This window comes from Prionailurus bengalensis, chromosome B1, assembly GCF_016509475.1.
Source record: "Prionailurus bengalensis isolate Pbe53 chromosome B1, Fcat_Pben_1.1_paternal_pri, whole genome shotgun sequence".
Taxonomy (NCBI): Eukaryota; Metazoa; Chordata; class Mammalia; order Carnivora; family Felidae; genus Prionailurus; species Prionailurus bengalensis.
In genome coordinates, this window is record NC_057344.1 from 117,612,628 (window position 1) to 117,630,911 (window position 18,284).

The 18,284-nt window shown below is 39.2% G+C and overlaps 1 protein-coding gene across 1 annotated transcript in view; it reads right to left on the reverse strand.

Moving 5' to 3' along the window:
• Window positions 1–18,284, reverse strand: part of ARHGEF38 (Rho guanine nucleotide exchange factor 38) — a 129,080-nt gene that overhangs the window by 13,141 nt on the left and 97,655 nt on the right. The window contains exons 6-10 of the mRNA XM_043571252.1: window positions 15,917–16,116; window positions 13,102–13,235; window positions 7,323–7,427; window positions 5,451–5,573; window positions 1,705–2,016 (exon numbers count right to left, since the gene is read on the reverse strand). Coding sequence (XP_043427187.1) covers window positions 1,705–2,016; window positions 5,451–5,573; window positions 7,323–7,427; window positions 13,102–13,235; window positions 15,917–16,116 — 874 coding nt within the window. The remainder of the gene's footprint in view (window positions 1–1,704; window positions 2,017–5,450; window positions 5,574–7,322; window positions 7,428–13,101; window positions 13,236–15,916; window positions 16,117–18,284) is intronic.

Genomic DNA, 18,284 nt, shown 5'->3' on the forward strand with positions numbered 1-18,284 from the left:
GAATTAAGTACTGAAACATGCCACAACATGGATGAAACTTGAAAACATTATGCTAAGTGAAAGAAGCCAGTCACAAAAAACCACATTTTATAGAATTCTATTTATATGAAATGTCCAGAATAGGTAAATCTATAGAGACAGAAAATAGATTGGTGATTGCCTAGGGCTGGGAGGTTGGGCAGAAATGTGGATTCACTGCTAATGGCACAGGGTTTATTTTGGGGGTGATGATGATGTTCCAAAATTGATCGTGGTGATGGCTGCACAACTCTTGTGAAAATACTAAAAACTGTGGAATCGCATACTTTAAATGGGTGGAATATATGGTATGTGAATGATATCTCAATAAAGTCGTTATCCAGAAAATAGGGGGTTGGTTGTACACTATTGTATAGCTATGCAGTAGACTAGTATGAAGCTATAGAAGAGAAGAGAAAGCTCTCTGTGTACTGACATGGATGCATCCCCAGAAGGTTAAATTGCAGAATGCTGCCATAATTTCCTAGTTTTATATAGGGAAAATATATACAGAAAAATATATACATATTTGCACTTCTAATGGCATGAAGAAACCATAAACGGATAAATTAGTAACAGCGGGGGTGGAGTCGGGGATGAGTCATTAGGGGACAGGAGTCTATGTGAGGCTGCTTATACATTTTTATGTAGTTTTGCCTTTTGAACCATATAAGTATAGCACCTGTTTATTCACCTTAATTTAATTCAAAGGATAAGCTAAAAGTTAATTAAATACACAGTGAAAAATAAAGTCAGGACAATTAATTTTCCTCCAAATGTTGCCCATTAAATATCTACCCAGCTGAATGAGAACTAATTGAAATGAGGGGCAAAGAAACCACACTGATTTTTTCAAGTTGATATTAGGTTGTAAATATCTTTCTTCTCCGTCAGGGAAATAGTCATAAAATCATATCCTAATGGAAAGCTAAATTACACACACACGCGTGCACACACACACACACACACACACCCTAGGCCTTTTTTTTTTTCCATAGAGGAAAACAGAAGCAAAAGTGACTGGTTTGACAGTTAACCTATTTCTGTCATTACATTGAGATGGCCTTCTTTTAGGATCCATATCTTACACAGTCATGGTTAGCATTGAAGAACTGTTGAATAGGAAGAGAATACAAAATAAATATTGATAAACTTCAGCAAAACATCAAGCAGGTGGAGCTACCCTGGCTTCACTGATGAGTGGAACAAAGCTAAAAGGTGTTTGGTATTCAAAGAGGAACCTCCAAAAAGAAATACACGTGTGCAGGTCACAACAAACCTGAACTAGGAAATTTTCCTATGGAGGAAAGAGAAAGAAATAGACTATATGACTGGCTTCAGTTAAAATACAGCCCCTGCCCCAGGCACACACATGCACCACACACATACCCACTGTGAACAGGGCCACTTGACATAGCTGTGGGTTTCTTTTCTTTTCTTTCTTTCTTTTTTTTTTTTAATGTTTATCCATTTTTGAGAGGGGTGGGACACAAAGTCCAAAGCAGGCTCCAGGCTATGAGCTGACAGCACAGAGCCCAATGAGGGGCTCGAACTCATGAACCCTGAGATCATGACCTGAGCCGAAGTCAGGCACTTAACTGACTGAGCCACCTAGGCACCCCTTCATGGCTGTGGTTTCTAGTAGATCTCACAGGCCAGGGTAGCAGGAGCTGGTACTGAGCTTACCGGTGCCACCGTGGAATAAACCTGCTGAGCCACAAGTGTCAGGTCCCCAAGGAGAGTGACGAAGCTACACAGACAGTTCCACAGAATCTTCCGGGCAGCCTGGTTGAACACCTGGAGCTCCTCCACAAGCTGGGCATTGAGGGCCTCATACTCCTTTTTGGCCAAGTCTGACTCATCTCCTGCTGCCCGTCGTAGGTTGCTGTTGCAGTCCAGCAATTTGTCATAGCGCTTTTGGATGAGCTTCTGAGGCCCGGGGAACAAGGACAGCAGGGCTGACAGGGGCATCAGGACAAGCCTCTGTAAATGGGCTGCCTGCCAAAAGAGAAAAACAATGCTGTCGCAGAGTAAGCAACAACCAGTACATGTCCTGCACTATCACCAGTAGGCTTACGTCCTCCCTGAAGGAGCACAAAGAAAGGCAGGAAAGTATCGAGCCAAGTTAAGAGAGGATGTGATCTTTTTTTCTGTCTAGCTAAACCCGCTCAAGGACTTAAAAGAGGGACTGTAGGAGGAGGAATAGAGGAATACAAAAATTAAAGCCTGCACACCCAAAATACACTCAACTTTTCCCTCTACAGCCACTAGTTTTGTCATTGGTGTCATCTCCTTCAACTCTTTCTCTTCCCTTTCTTTCTAATCCCAGAGCCAAACAGAGCTACTCCAGTCCATGGGGTGGGAAGCAAACTCTAGTCTTTGACCCCTAAGACTGCAAATGACTCACCATATCATTTCCTTCCTTTGCAGGCAACAAAAGGAAGATAGTCTTAGAAGAGACTATATCCTGTTCCTCCCACATCCGTCTCAATTCCTTGGCTACCCTGGTAACTCATTGTGGGTAGTGGAATTGTATTCCCTATATAGATAAGTACCTCCTTATTATAGGTATTTTGCTCCTGTGATAGAAATGACAACAGAATTACTGCTTTCTCTTTAAATACATTGAAAGACTAAACTGATGCTGGTTTTGTCTGGGTCATTGAAAATGAACTTCATGAGGCACCTGGTTCGTTCAGCAGGTTAAGCGTCCAACTCTGGATTTTGGCTTAGGTCATAATCTCACAGTTCGTGAGATCAAGCCCCATGTCGGGCTCTGTGCTGACAGCGTGGAGCCTGCTTGGGATTCTCTCTCTCCCTCTCTCTCTGCTCCTCCCCCTGCTCTCTCTCCCTCTTCTTCTGTCAAATAAATAAATAAAAAAGAATTAAAAGAAAAGGAAAATTAACTTCATATTAGCCCCCAACCCCATGCCAGCTCCTGGGCACCCTGAATTTAATTTCTGATAGTTCTCTTTCCTCCCCCTCTCTTCTGAAGTGCAAATAGTCTCCTATCTGCTGACTGCCAATTTTACCCTTTATCATATATGCTTGGGTTACATGATTATGTCATAGCAATTTGGAAGTAGGTTTCTCCTTTGTACCCTGAAAGATGTCCTAGGGAATCAGCATCTGAGCAGTAAACAGCCTCTGGTAACTTTGTCTGAACTCACGGGAAATCTACAGAGAGGGGAAACCAATCTCTTACTGGTACTAGCAATAGACTACACAGATTAAATTTGATGTCTAGTTTATAAGATAATCAATATACACCAGCAGACTATTTAATGAGTCCTTTGACTAAATGAAGAATCTGTTTACTGTTCTTGGATAAATTACTATATTTGTAACTTGACTGGATTCTACAGGTAATATAATTACAATATCACAACATAATTACTATATATATATCCTGTGGACCGTAGACATAAACTGATTCACCCAGATGTAGGAATTATGGTTGGAACAAATAAGAATCAGATTTTCTTCTAATACTTTGTCCTATACAAAACATGTAGGCAAGTATTAGTCAAGGTTAGATAAAAACACAGCTCTGCCTTTAGATAGATTTGTGAGCTCTTATTAATATTTGGTTTTTTAAAAAGCTTAATATACTTTATTCATAAGTTAAAAAGTTACTTTTATATTGATGTCTCTCGATTATTTTAATTTAGCCGAATTTATCATCTTGTGGTCTCATGCAAGGTAGAGAAGAACACTGCTCTTCTTTTATCAAATTCTGGACATTCTTGCTGAGGGAGAAGCTGTACACCCTGCTCTGACAGCTCAATAAATACTCATCTACTTAATACATTGGAATTAAGCTAAAGAGCAAACCCTTAAGGACTTTTCTAAAATGTATTCTCTGTAATTAAGCCCAGAAATTTATAAAGAACTAGCCACACTTTTTCCATTTCACATGCATCAGAAAAACTTCTCTCTTGCTCTCATATTTATCTCATCGATTGTCTTAATTCACATGTGATCCTGATTTTCCATTCCCCAGTGCCAGGAAAGAGAGATGCTTCTGAGTGTTTTTTTTTCCTGGGGGGTGGGGCTGCATCATCTCCTAGGATTTGGAACTACTATGTGAGAGTATTCACTGGATGACTCGGGGGCATTACTGAGATCTAGAGCCTGCTACACCAGAAATGCTACACATCCCCCAACACGAGGGCCTCAGTGAAGAACTGTGTGACCGCAAATGCCAATAATGCCAACATAAAATGCCACTTTCAAGGACCTTCAAGATGATGCAGAAATCTATTATAGCTTCTATATAATACTTGAAATGCTACTATGCTATATTAATACCTATGGGACAAAAGATACTAAATTAAAATTTGTATTACTCAAACTAATTTACCAGACAAATATTTTCTTGGCCTTAGCATGTTTTTATGATGCTCTAGCTATGTTTTATAATTCTTTATATTTTAAAGAACTCATAAAAAGCACATATTTTACTGCAGAACAGAAGTTGTATGACTCAACGGTAAAATCCCTTTCTCAATAAGGCTTTACTTTACAATATATACTGTGTTAATAAAAGTCACATCTTCAGAGAGTATCATTGCTCCTCCTGAAAAGACTGGACTTTTCCAGAGACTCCTTTAAGAAAATCACAGCTTTCTGGGATGTCTGGGTGACTGATTGGTTAAGCGTCGGGCTTTGGATTTCGGCTTTGGCCATATCTCACAGTTCATGAGTTCAAGCCCCATGTCGGGCTCTGCACTGACAGTGCAGAACCTGCTTGGGATTCCCTGTCTCCCTCCCTCTCTGCCCCTCCCCTGTTCACACTCCCTCTCTCTCTCTGCTCTTTCTCTCTAAATAAATAAATAAATAAATAAATAAATAAATAAAACATTAAAAAAAAAAAGAAAATCACAGTGTTCCAACTTAATAAATTGATGACCTATCACATGCAGGCTTAAACTAAATGTTGACTTTAACATTTATTTATTTTTGAGAGACAGAGTGAGACAGAGCACAAGCAGGGGAGGAGGGGCAGAGAGAGAAGGAGACACAGAATCCGAAGCAGGCTCCAGGCTCTGAGCAAGTGTTCAGCACAGAGCCTGACACGGGGCTCGAACCCACGAACTGTGAGATCATGACCTGAGCCAAAGTCGGTCACCCAACCAACTGAGCCACCCAGGCACCCCTAAATGTTGACTTTAAAAGCGACACAGACACTGACTACTCTTAGAAATACAGTCTGGGACGCTCTTAAATTTTGATTATAGTAAAATCTTCACTAATCCACTTTAAAATAGTTAATAATAATAATAATAATAATACCCTCCTATTTAAATCTATTAATTTTGACATTAGTGTTTGCTTTAGTGCATGTTTTTTCTAACTCTAGCAAAACAAATAAAAAGCAACTTTTCTTTTAACCCTACTTTCTAATTTATCGGTGAATATAAATAACTTACAAAGTCACCACAGGGTTGTGGGGCGTTACTCGGGGTCTCTGAATGGCTCCTCTCCTCCTTATCTCTGTTGCAAGAGATGTCCTGGAGCTCCATTACACTCTGCAGTGCTAAGGGCATGGCATCCTGGAACCCAAGGACAAAGTCACAAAATGGGCAAAGTTCTGAAGTTCAGTACATTTAAATGTGCCGCAAGTGTGCACTTCATCATTATAACCCTCCATTACCACCGAGGGACAAATAGAAAAAAAAGGAAGGAAAAATTTCATGAATGCTCTGTACGATGAATGAGACTACTTGTAACGATCTATTTTCTTACTTTCCCTCTGTCACTTCCTCATACTGCTCTGTATGACACCTTCTTTCTTAAGGGGACTCCATCTTAAGTTCCCTCATTGGCCATTATTCAGCATTCAGTTCTTACAGATCCCTTATTTTAGAAGTCACTTCTCTTTGATTTATGTCTTCAGCTTTCTTTAGAGAATGTAATGCTGTCTTTAAAAGAAGATGTTCATGTTTTGGTTGAATCAGCTAGTGGAAACAGAAGACTTTCCTGAGGATGTTCCCAAGATACATTTACTTCATGAAATGTTTAAGAAGGACAGGTTCCCAGTGCTCTCTGGCTATTATAATTAAGTTTTAGTTTTCTTTTCACATAAAGCAGAGCTTTAGGAAGAGATTAGCAAAACTGGTGGTAAAATCAGGCTTTGTGTCAGTTAATAAATGAGAAAAGATTGTGGCTTGTTGGTTACTTAACATAGAACCTGTCTCCAAATCATAATGCCTGTTAACATAATCCTCTGTTGGTATGATAATTTATCTAGCTTCCAAAAATAGATATCCAAGATAAAAACTGGGAAATGGGAAGGGGGTCATTTGTTAACTGAGTTACATGTAATTCTACTAGCTGTCTATGTCTCAAAGTCATGACCATTATCAAGATGTTGAGGACACTATGTCTTCTTTATGAGATCAATTCTTTCTCTACTGAATATAATTATACTGCACTTCAATGGGTTTGGTTAAGTCAGTGATTCTCAACAAGGGCAGGAAAACCTCCTGAGGGACTGGAAATTTGGGGGGGGGGGCGGGTATTTTTGTCTTCTACTATGGTTGTGTGGGAGCATTTGCATGTTGTAGTTCTTAGTATTTTGTTAGAGTTTATTTTCTTTTACATAAACCTACCTACCTTGGGTTGAATTACTGGTGAATTTCATTCAGAACTGTAAAGGGAGCATTATGAAACACTGGTTATAAAATAAATAGAGGTGCTCAGTTCATCCAGAGTTGTGTGATCACATGTCCTTTCTTAAGTTGGCTTCTCAGAAGGTTACAGCTAAATTTGAGACCCAGTTTCTGTGGTTTTTATATGGCCTTTATGTTATGTACTTTTCACTCTGTAACTTCTCTAATTTCATTTTATGCCCCCTCTTTGATTTACTTTTTTCTTTCAGTCCTACTTTTAAATTTGCAAATATGTGTTCTAGGTACTAGAAAGGGATGTGTTAGTATAATACAACAAATAAAGAAAATTTCTGCTAAATTCATTTTGCATTAATGAATTCATCTCAATTGTAGGGAAAGCATGCTGATGGCCCAGCACCACGTGGTCAAGCATCATGTGAGCACATGTTCCACAACATGGCGACTTCGATTGGGAGAAGAAATAGGGCAGGTAAGGGAACAAAGAGCAAAATCTAAATGTTTCTACTGGCTTCCCTCACCTGCAGTTGGCAGCCTCCCAAATCTGATACAATGAATTTTATCATATAAATTCGATCATATAAACAAATGAACATTCACATTTACTCTTTGTAATAACCATGGACATTAAGATCTTCTTACAGAAACTTCAAAAACAGTTGTCTCACCTACCTGTATGTGTTGAAGACAGAGCGAAATGTTCTTCACACAATGCCTCACCGTCTTTTCTAAAGATCTAAATAGCTTTTCTTCCCTATTAAAGGTATTGTCTTTTACCTAAAATAGAAATGAAATTATTTCTATAACTCAAACAAATCTGGTGTTTTGAAAAAATAGCATGGACTGTATTAGCCTAGCACATGATAAAAAAAAACCAAAAACTCCTTGTTGAGATGAAAACCGTTCATGTCATGCTGACCGTCTCAGCACGGCACTTGCTGTGTACCAGCACACAGCACGACTGATGTTCAATTAGTGGAGCAAAGTCACATGGTGAGGTTAATCTGCTCTCAGCTTTCACATAGCTTCTTCATCTATGCGATGGTAGCTGTAGGAGGTAAAACTTTTCTCTGCAGTTTTTAATGGCATATATTATGTATGTACTTAAATTATGCTACATTCGTGTGTTTGTAAAATAATTAATAGACAAGGCATTTGGAGTTACCTATAAATAAGGGTAGAACCTGAGAATAAACATGGGGGAAGGGAAGCAGGGGTGGGGGGATGAGGAGTGGGGGTGGTTAGGGTTAAAACCTTGTGAAACAAAGACCCTTGTCTATAGTCAGGGGCATTCACTTTCGAATGCCCCCTCTCTGTAAAGAGAGCTTTCATACTATTCTTATTTTCTCATACTCTAACAAACTTTTGCCTGCTGCTCATTTTATTCTGTGTCCACCTCTTTATTCTTCGAAGCGGCAAGACAGGGAATCCAGATATTAAGGTAAAAAAATCCCACAACAGTAGTAACCATAGCTGTTCTCTGTTCATAGGTTTGTTGATTTAAGATGGTTGACCTTAGAACTGAATGTATAGAAAATGGTTTCATTTTTATTTTATTTTTAAACCCCTTAATATTATTTATCTAGAAAGCTTTTGATTAAATGGGCAGTTCTTTGTAATTCACACAACATTCAGTACCCCCTAGCTTAGGATCTCTATGCTCTAACCCCATTTGATGTAAAGAACAATATGCCAGGGCAGATTATTTTATTTTTTTTTTTAATTTTTTTTTTCAACGTTTATTTATTTTTGGGACAGAGATAGACAGAGCATGAACGGGGGAGGGGCAGAGAGAGAGGGAGACACAGAATCGGAAACAGGCTCCAGGCTCTGAGCCATCAGCCCAGAGCCCGACGCGGGGCTCGAACTAACGGACCGCGAGATTGTGACCTGGCTGAAGTCGGACGCTTAACCGACTGCGCCACCCAGGCGCCACATAGGGCAGATTATTTTAAATGCAATTTTCAAGGACCCATTGCCAGCTATTTTATTTTGTGTATCTTGGCTGGGATCCAGATGATTCAAAAATAAGAGATTCCAAGGATCACAGTATGAGAAATATTGCCCAGTTTTATGTTCCTATACCCAAGTCTTTTTCATGCTACTTTATTTTGCTGGAATATGCTGCTGTCCTTTTTTTGCCTTGCAGGATTCTGTTTAATTTTCTTAAGGACTCAACTGTCACCCCTTCTGTGAATCCCCCCTTGAATTCCTATTCTTTCCACTGTAGAAAATTAATTGCTCCCCCATGTGCTCTCACAGCTCTAGTTAATTATTTAAGTGATTCTCTCCACTGATGAATTACAAGCATTTGAGATTAAGTATTTTTTTCTTAATAATAATAATAATAATAGCTAACATTTATTAAACACCATATTCCAGACACTGTGCTTAAAACCTGTCTTCCATTTTTCTCATTTTAATTCTTATATAACTCAATGGCCTAGGTGCCACTATTAATCCCATTTTAGAGATAAAGAAATAGAAGCTTGAGAGGTGTGGCAGATATAGTTGATGTTCCCTGTTGTCCTTTTGCTGATAGGATCTGCACCCTGGGTTAAGTGGGACATGTGGCTGCTCTTTCCAGGCTCCCCTGCAGCTGGCTCTGCCCTTTGTAACTGGTTTGGGCAAATAGGATGTGAGCTAAAGGATGTGTGTCATTTCTGAATTTTGGCCTTGTAACATTGTCCTTGGGACTTGACTGAAGACACAGCAGTGACCTAGCTTCAACCAAGCCAATGAAGACAGTATGTTTAGGGGAAGGCACAGCACAAACTGGGGATAACCGGGTTCCTAAAGAATTTTGTGCAGCAGAGCTCATCTGAATTCACATCTCAGGACTATGGTAAGAGAGAGAAATAAATGACTATCTGGCTTAAGCTACTTTGTTTTGGAATCTTTTTGTGTTAGAAGCTTGGCCTTTACCCTAAATAATATAGGAAGTTAAAGAAATGTACTCATGTTAATAAGTAGAGCCAGGATTCAAACCCAAGGAGTCTGAATGCAGAATTTCTTTGTATTCCCAATCTCTAACATAGTGTCTGGTACATAGTTCAATACATGTGTGATGAATTGAATGGAATCTTCCTCTTGGGTAATAGTTTTATACCCTAACTCCACCAAATATTTCACTTGAGCTGCTGACAAGTGCAAAATTGACTGATTTGAGATTTATCTCTTCTGCAGTTCAGCCTATGCAGCTGATTTTCTGATTAACAGTGAAATGCTTCATTGCTGACAGGACATCTTCTCAAAAGATTAAGGGGAAAATCTAATTAATATCCCTTCAGGCCACTTTACCTACAATTCACTTTTAGTTCACAATTGGAAAATATCAGAAGCTGATGATAAATATGTTAAAGAATGTAACTGCTTCTACAAAAACCTGCCCAGAATTAAACCTTCCTATTGTTCTTCAATAGAATTGTCTTAAGCCAGAAGCAGCATCTTAAAGACTAGGGGAGAATTGTGTGCATGACATTTACACATGCCTGTGGAGGCTACAGTCTCTTCTCAAACTGAATTCCCAGTCCGATTTTATTATTTTTGTTTTTAGTTCAGATGTCTTGATTTTCCTTTCCCTGACCTATGGCCACACACCACGATGTCCCAAACTTCTCACATTATAGTTTCACATTAAGAGAGGGGCCTGGAGTGATTGTCTGCATGCAATGGACTCAGTGAGGCCCTAGGAGAACATGAAGAAAGTACTAGCATGAATGGTACATGCCACGGACTCCGAAAATATCCCTGTTGGCTATGAAATGGTAAAGTAGGTGCAGCCACACAGGAAAACAAAAACAAGGCTTGGAAGAAGTTGATTATATTGACAAGTCCTAGAGAGGAAGTCACTGCATGCCATGCAGGGTCACAGGACAATCACTAGGTTTCAGTCAGGTGGCAGAAAGGAGTAAGGGGAAAGTCAAGGCCAGAGCCTTTATTGTGGTTTCTGTGGGAAACCCTATAGAAACAGCTGGGTAAGGATAAACAGTTCAGGACTGACCAGTTTAGAGAATTCCCATGGGCTTTGGGCAATAGGGATTGTCTCTAGTTGCCTGGTAGCTGGCCCTAGGATGATTTAAGGCAAAGGAATACAGGCTTACTGGGTGAGACATAGATAAACAGGTGTTTGGAGCTATAGACTCAGGATTGGTTGGTTTGCATATGAAGAGAAGTGATCCCAGCTGAGCCCTTTGCTATCCTTAAGAATGGATTAGCCCTGGGAGGAGCCTCTCTCGCGGCCAGCAGCTTTTCCAAGGCGTTAAAAACATCATAAAATATAGAAAATAAAAGACCTGATTAATACACCATGCATAAAGGAGTTTATATCCACAGGAGAAGTAAGTCTGTACATTAAAAGGTAAATAATAAGACAAGGTAATTGTGAGAAATGAGATGATTCATTTCCCGAAATACCAAATAAAAGCTGTGCTGTCTAGTTAATGGTTTACAACCTATTGGAAGTATGTGCGAACCCGTCCTTCCACAGTGGAGCCCCAAACCCTTAGATACTTCACTTCCTGGTTCTTCTTCCCCTCTCCATTTTGCAGGCTTATTTTTTGTGGGCTTTGTAATAAGCCTCTGCCAAAGAACTGAAGTCTCCGCATCACCTCAAGGAATGTACATTTGTTCCAATCAGACTGCTTTTTGCCTTAAAAGGGCATAGGCGATGTCCGGATAAGGCTGTAACCTTTGTAGTACTCAGCCAATGAGGAATCAGGGGACGGATTTGCATGCTAGGAAATAAATTGCCTACCGTAACTGCCCGGAGTGTGCCTGTCCATCAGACACCCACTCTTGCAAGAACATTGATTAAAGCCTCGCTTCACTGTGCTCTGAGTCTCTGCGTCCCTCTTTGATTGGGTCAGTGGGCTTATTTCTCACAATAATGATATAAAATAATGATGATGATGATGATAATGATGATGATCATGATCATGACAGCTAATATATATTGAGTGCTTACCCACTGTGTTAGGTATTTTCTTCATGAGCATCACCTCATTTAATCCTTACAACCACTCCATGAGTTAGGTCCTATTATAATCTTTATGAATGCTTTGAATTTAAGTTATGTGCCCAAAGGCAAATATTTATTAAGTGGAAGAGGTGAGGTTCAAAGCCAGATCTGGATGACTTTGCTCTTAATTTCTGCCCTGCGCTGACTCCTGCAAATATTTATGGTGCCGAGATTGGAAACACTCAGTAAGCTTTTTAGGCATTCAGAAGAAGAAGAGGGTCTTAGGGCCAGAAAGCTGCAGACTTAACAGAAAAAGGAAAGACTCTGGCAGCTAGCAAGTGAAGTAGATAGGACAAGCCATCTAAAACCAATGCTGAACCATCATACGGTTGGTTGCCTCTAGTTCACACTAAAAACCTTAGAGATGTTAACATAATAAGGGTTGAAATCAGGCAAATGAGAAGGAATAAAAGTGCTATATGGTATTTTAAGAACTGCCCTGCCTACTTTTGGTTAGAACGCCACTGAATTATTATCTCCAGGCTGTGAACTTTCCATCTTGTGATTCTCAAAGTGTGTTCCATTGGTCACTTATTTTGAGGTCATTTAGGTTCAAAACACCCGGAGTTTTTGTAAAACATACAGACTCCTAGGTTGTGCCTTCAACCAGATGGAACCCTGGTAGCTCCTCGGGTAATTGTTGTGTACATTAAAGTCTGAGAGTCTTTGCTAGTCCATCCATTATTTGTTAGAAGTCAAGATGAAAGTGGTTCAAACCAGGCTAAGCAGCTGACACAGAACAATTATCCAGTAATTTAATGTGCATAGGAGTGGGGAGAAAGGAAGAGGATAAGTGTAGGGAAAAAAAATCATGTAAGGTGTGCACCTACACCCTTTTTTTAAAAAAAAATATAAGTGAAATAAAGATAAGATGAAAGGAGGACTTTGCCTTGGGCGAGACTACACTGGTTGATGATGAGTGTCAGCACTTCTGGGACATCCTTGTTGAGCCCTGTCCTCACACCCTTATCTCTCCTTTCCTTCTTGAGTGGAAGGAAGCACCACAGCTAAAATAACATCAAAACCACCCCCACTCGACTTCATCCAAAAGAATAAGTGGGGCGCCTGGGTGGCTCAGTCAGTTGAGTGTCCGACTTCAGCTCAGGTCATGATCTCACGGTACGTGAGTTTGAGACCTGCATTGGGCTCTGTGCTGACAACTCAGAGCCTGGAGCCTACTTCGGATTCTGTGTCTCCCTCTCTCTCTGCCCTTCCCCCACTCATGTTCTGTCTTTCTCTGCCTCTCAAAAATAAACTTAATTAAAAAAAAAAGAGTTTTAAAAGAAGGAGAAAGAAAGGAACAGCATCAGGCAATTAGTTTGATTCTCAGTATTCTAGAAACAACTCTGATAACAACCAAACAAAACCTTACACAAATATCAGCACTCATGCTCCCCAGGAGAATGTATGTGACCCCGAAAGAAAAGTTACCTGCGATTCTCCTCTGGTCAGAATCTTTAGATGATTTGTCACTCTTTTTGATTTCTTACTAATTGAATGAATATTTAGTTTAGACAATTTGTCTTTAAGTGATTCATCCTCATCATTCTTCTTGTATTTTAGAACTGAAATGGAAGAATGCAATCACAGATCTGAACACATGCAACATGGAAAGAGCGTGTTTCATCCAAAGTACGTAAGATCAATATTTAAGATAGAAATCTCGATGATTTTTGACCCTCTGATGCAGATGCAATATGTTCCAGTGCTACTGCCCAGTCATAACCCCAGCTGCCCAACCTGCTGACCAGAAACTCAGCTATCCAAGGGCTTGAGCACCTCAAAGCTCAAGGTGCATTTACCTCCCACATTAAAGAAATCCCTGAAAAGCTTTCTCTCTCCTCAAATAATACATTTATTATCTTCAGTCTCTAGGATGAAGCATCATGACCTAGGTAAGAAAACTGGATCCAACACAAGGAGACCTCAGACCCTAGAGTGGCTCTCCACTAGCTGAGAGATTTGGGGTAAGTTGAGTCACTTCTCTGAGCTTTACTTTTTTATCTTTGAAATAAATTTCATCTCTCATATTGTTCAAAATGTTAAATATTTCTTTTTGTTTTCTAAATGTTTATTGTTGAGAGAGAGAGAAAAAAATCTTAGGTGGGGGAGGGGCAGAGGGGGGAACAGAGGATCCAAAGCACGCCCTGTGGTGACAGCAGAGAGCATGATGCGGGGCTGGAGATCCTGACCTGAGCCAAAGTCAGATGCTTAACTGACTGAGCCACCCAGGTGCCCTAAGATGTTAAATATTTCTAACATTCAGTTTTGGTAAGGGTGTGGAGAGATGGGCAATCTTAATACACTGTTGGTGAGGATTAAACCAATGCAGTTTTGTGGAGAACAATTTGGCAGAATCTTCTAAAAGTGTCGTCTATGATCAGAAAGTCATGCAGAGAATCTGTTTTCCATAGTCAAGCATACAAAGTTTTGTTTACTACAGCATTTTTTCCTAATAGCACAATGTTGGAAACAATCAAAAGGTTTATTCATAAAGGAATAGTTTAATAAATTATGACACACTCAGAAATAGAATACTAGAGAACCAGTAAAAAGAAGGCCAATATTAATTAGAAACGTGTCCATGATATTTACGTTTATGATCAAAAGGTTCATGATAATTAAATTTAAAAACAAATCCCAGCAAACTGTAGTGCCATGCATGTTGCAGGAAAGAAGAAGGAGAAGAAGGAGAAAGAAGAAAGAAAATAGAAGGAAAAAAAACACAAAGAGGAGCACCTGATTGGCTTAGTCGGTTAAGCGTCCGACTTCAGCTCAGGCCATGATCTCACGGTTCACGAGTTCAAGCCCTGCATCAGCCTCTGTGCTGACAGCTCAGAGCCAGGAGCCCCTTCAGATTCTGTGCCTCCCTCTCTCTCTCTGCCCTTCCTCCACTCATGCTAGGTCTCTGTCTCTCAAAAATAAACAAACATTAAAAAAACTTTTTCTAAGGAAAATTAAATAAATTAAAATGTATTGTTCCCCTGAAAAAAAATAATAATTTATTCTTCTTTCTGAATTGCTTACTTTTATTATTAATCCTTTTTGCATTAAAATGTTTTTATTAATGATTTAATATCAGTAATTGTACATTCTAGATAGTAATCCTTTGCCTATGGACTGTCTTTTAATTTTCTTTATGGTGTCTCTTCCTCTACAACTTCCACTTTTTTATTCTGGGCCCTTCTTTATAATTTTAATTTATTAATATACATACATTTTTTTTGAATAAAAATTAGAAAATAAAAACAATAAAAATAAATGAAGTTGTTGGAGCAGTTAGCTCCAAAGTCCTACCATTACTTTAATGTTGAATTGAGCTTTATTTTATTTTAATTTTTTTTTAATGTCTATTTATTTTTGAGACAGAGGGAGACAGAGCGTGAGCGGGGTAGGGGCAGAGAGAGAGGGAGACATAGAATATGAAACAGGCTCCAGGCTCGGGGGTCGAACCCATGAACCGTGAAATCATGACCTGAGCCAAAGTCGGACGCTTAACCGACTGAGCCACCCAGGCACTCCTTGAATTGAGCTTTAATGTTAGAAGCACAAATCCATTTGTGAACTTATGGACACAAATTACACTACGAGAGGACCTACAATCTATCCCAATGTATTACTATATCCAGGATGATAGAAACCATATAACTGTGCCTCCTGTTCTGAAATCTACATTCCACTTCAGACACAAATTTTACATCTTAGCTAACAAATGCTTAGCAATAATTTGTTAATTTGAGAAAGAAATATACTTGTTCACTTCAGTGAAACAATTATTGCTACAAAATCTCCATTCCTAATGTTCCAGAACCAGATGAGCTCTATGTAGCAGCAGCTGGACCTGTTTCACCATCCGTTTCACCAAGCTCTAGATTCCCACGGCTCCAGCTACTTGGCCACGCCATCTCTCCTTGCCACACATACCGCCAGTGACAGGAGGACGACGCGCTATGGTTTCTTCAGGCCACAGTATGTCACCAGGCATGCAGTGGGCAACAGAGGTTGAGTATAGGGCTGCTTAATTTTTAAAAATTTGTCATTTTTTTTGTGTGTGTGTGTGTGCGTGTGTGTGTGCCTCATGATCTCCTGAACCCAGACAAAATCACACTTTCCTCCCTGGCCTCTAACTCTAGATATCAGATGACCATGATCACCACAACTGCTGTAAACTACTTAGATATTCTGATTCTCAGAAGCAGAACACTCCAGTCACAGAAAACACTCAATTCATCATGTCTCCTCTTACCTAAATCTTTCCGTCTTTTAAGTTCATTGATGTTCACATTAATGTCTTTCACTGCAGTGAAGGCATCCCCGAGCGCCCTGAAGTCTGGGTGAGAGGGAGGGGTGGAGCCCTGGAGTTCACAGAGCAGTAGTGGGTATTTCATTACACGCTGGATTGGTTTGATCATCAAAGAGCCCATGTCCAGTAAGTTTGGCTTGCCTCTATAATAGAGATAAATAATATCAGTTTCACAGACATTTGTCTTATTAACTCCTTTTCATTTTTGTGATTTTTATCATTAATCCTGAAACTGTTTTTCTCCTTTATTTTTCCTCCATTTGACTGCATACAATTTTATTTTTAAATGTTTATTTATTTTTTGAGAGAGAGAGAGAGAGGGAATGAGCAGGGGAGAGGCAGAGAGGATCCAAAGCAGGCTCTGCACTGATAGCAGAGAGCCCGATGTGGGGCTTAAACTCATGAACTGTGAGATCATGACCTGAGCTGAAGTTGGACGCTTAACCAACTAAGCCACCCAGGTGACCCTGTACACAATTTCTAAAAATAAAGCAGGAGCAATGGATAACAGAAAGAAGCCAGACTGAAACATCCTACTACTAAAAACCTAAAAGAAAACACATGAGTATATCTGTCCACCAAAAAGGACTCAAAGCAGGATTTCCATCCATGTTCCACTTACCTTTTTTGTTTTTTTTTTAATGACAAGATTCATAATAATAGTGGGAAACAATTCAGAATTCCTTTTTTGCAAAGACAACCAAGAAAACTACATCTTCCTGGAGATATTTTTGTGATTATTAGCAAGGAAAATAAATTCATTATTTAAAACATGACTTGCCAAGTATAGACGAAAGAAATCATTGTCTTCTCTCTTCTACCAAATTGAATAGTTGAATTTATAATGTTTCAGAGGTTCTACCACAGTTCCCAGAAGACATTTCTAATAAATGCAACAGTTCTCTGAATATTATTAATGCCACCACTGTCACTAATCATTGCTATCACATGACTTTGCATGATTTTCCACATGGAATTCTTCTTAACCAACAGATCTTCAAATGGCTACATACAAGTGAGCACACATGGCTGACTCTCTCTTTCGGAGTTCTTTTTTTTTTTTTTTTTTTTAAATTTTTTTTTTTTCAACGTTTTTATTTATTTTTGGGACAGAGAGAGACAGAGCATGAACGGGGGAGGGGCAGAGAGAGAGGGAGACACAGAATCGGAAACAGGCTCCAGGCTCTGAGCCATCAGCCCAGAGCCCGACGCGGGGCTCAAACTCTTTCGGAGTTCTGACATGAGAATAGAGTCATTCCAATTGGCCAAGCAGTTCACAGGAAGCAAAAAAGCTGAAAGCTTGGTCATGTCATTGCCCAACCCACTGTCATGCATTTTTTAGTGAGAAGTCAGGTTTCTAAAAGCCTTTTTATGTCAAGAGGCAAATAAAGAGACACTGTAAATAGGCATGGACAGAAATTGTGCTTTGAATCCCTTCTGGTGGACAGATAAACCTATTGGTTTTCCTTTAGGTTTTTTGTTTGTTTGGTTTCAGTTTTGGGGGTTTTGTTTTTGTTTTTGTCTGTTTGTGTATTTGTTTTTGGTAGGTAAGAATATAGACAGCTTTCCAATCTTAATAGGTGAATTTTTTATTCTTTAATTATTATTTCTAAATATTAATAGGGACAGACAACACACCACATCACTAGAATAGTGAAATGGATCTAAAAAACTCTGGATAAAATTAGAAAAGTTTATCATTAGAAAAGGCCTGAAAACACCTTAGAGATCATCTAACTAAACTCTTCATTTGAAAAATGAGAAACTAGGGAACTTTGATTATCATGTGTATGTGCACACATACACACACCAGTCACTCTCTGACACATCTCCCCATTTTCATTTTTATTGTAGCACTTATCAACTATCTGCAATCATTTTGTTTCCCTATTTATCAGTTTATGCTCAATTTCTCTGTCATCACTCTATCTCCAGCCTGACATACATATTTTCTCAATGAATATTTGTAGATTGAAATGATAGATTTCAGATTTTCTGTAATGTGCTTTTATTTTACATTGAATTTTTTTCCAAAAAAATTGCACAGTGGTCATGAATACTAGACTGAGGAGCTTTATCACATGCTGAGAAAATGATGATACTATAATAAAGACAAAGACAGAAGCAAACCAAGTGGCAACATTTTTCTTTTCTTTTGAGGAAATTCAAAGTAAATATTAAAGGTTTGCAAGGGGGTAAAGAGCTGCTTTAGTGCGATTTATCTTGCACTTTCTACCCATTTACACAAAATCCATTAAGGACGGGAGGAAGGGATGTAAGGAGACAGGATGGTAAGGAGGGAGTGAGGGAG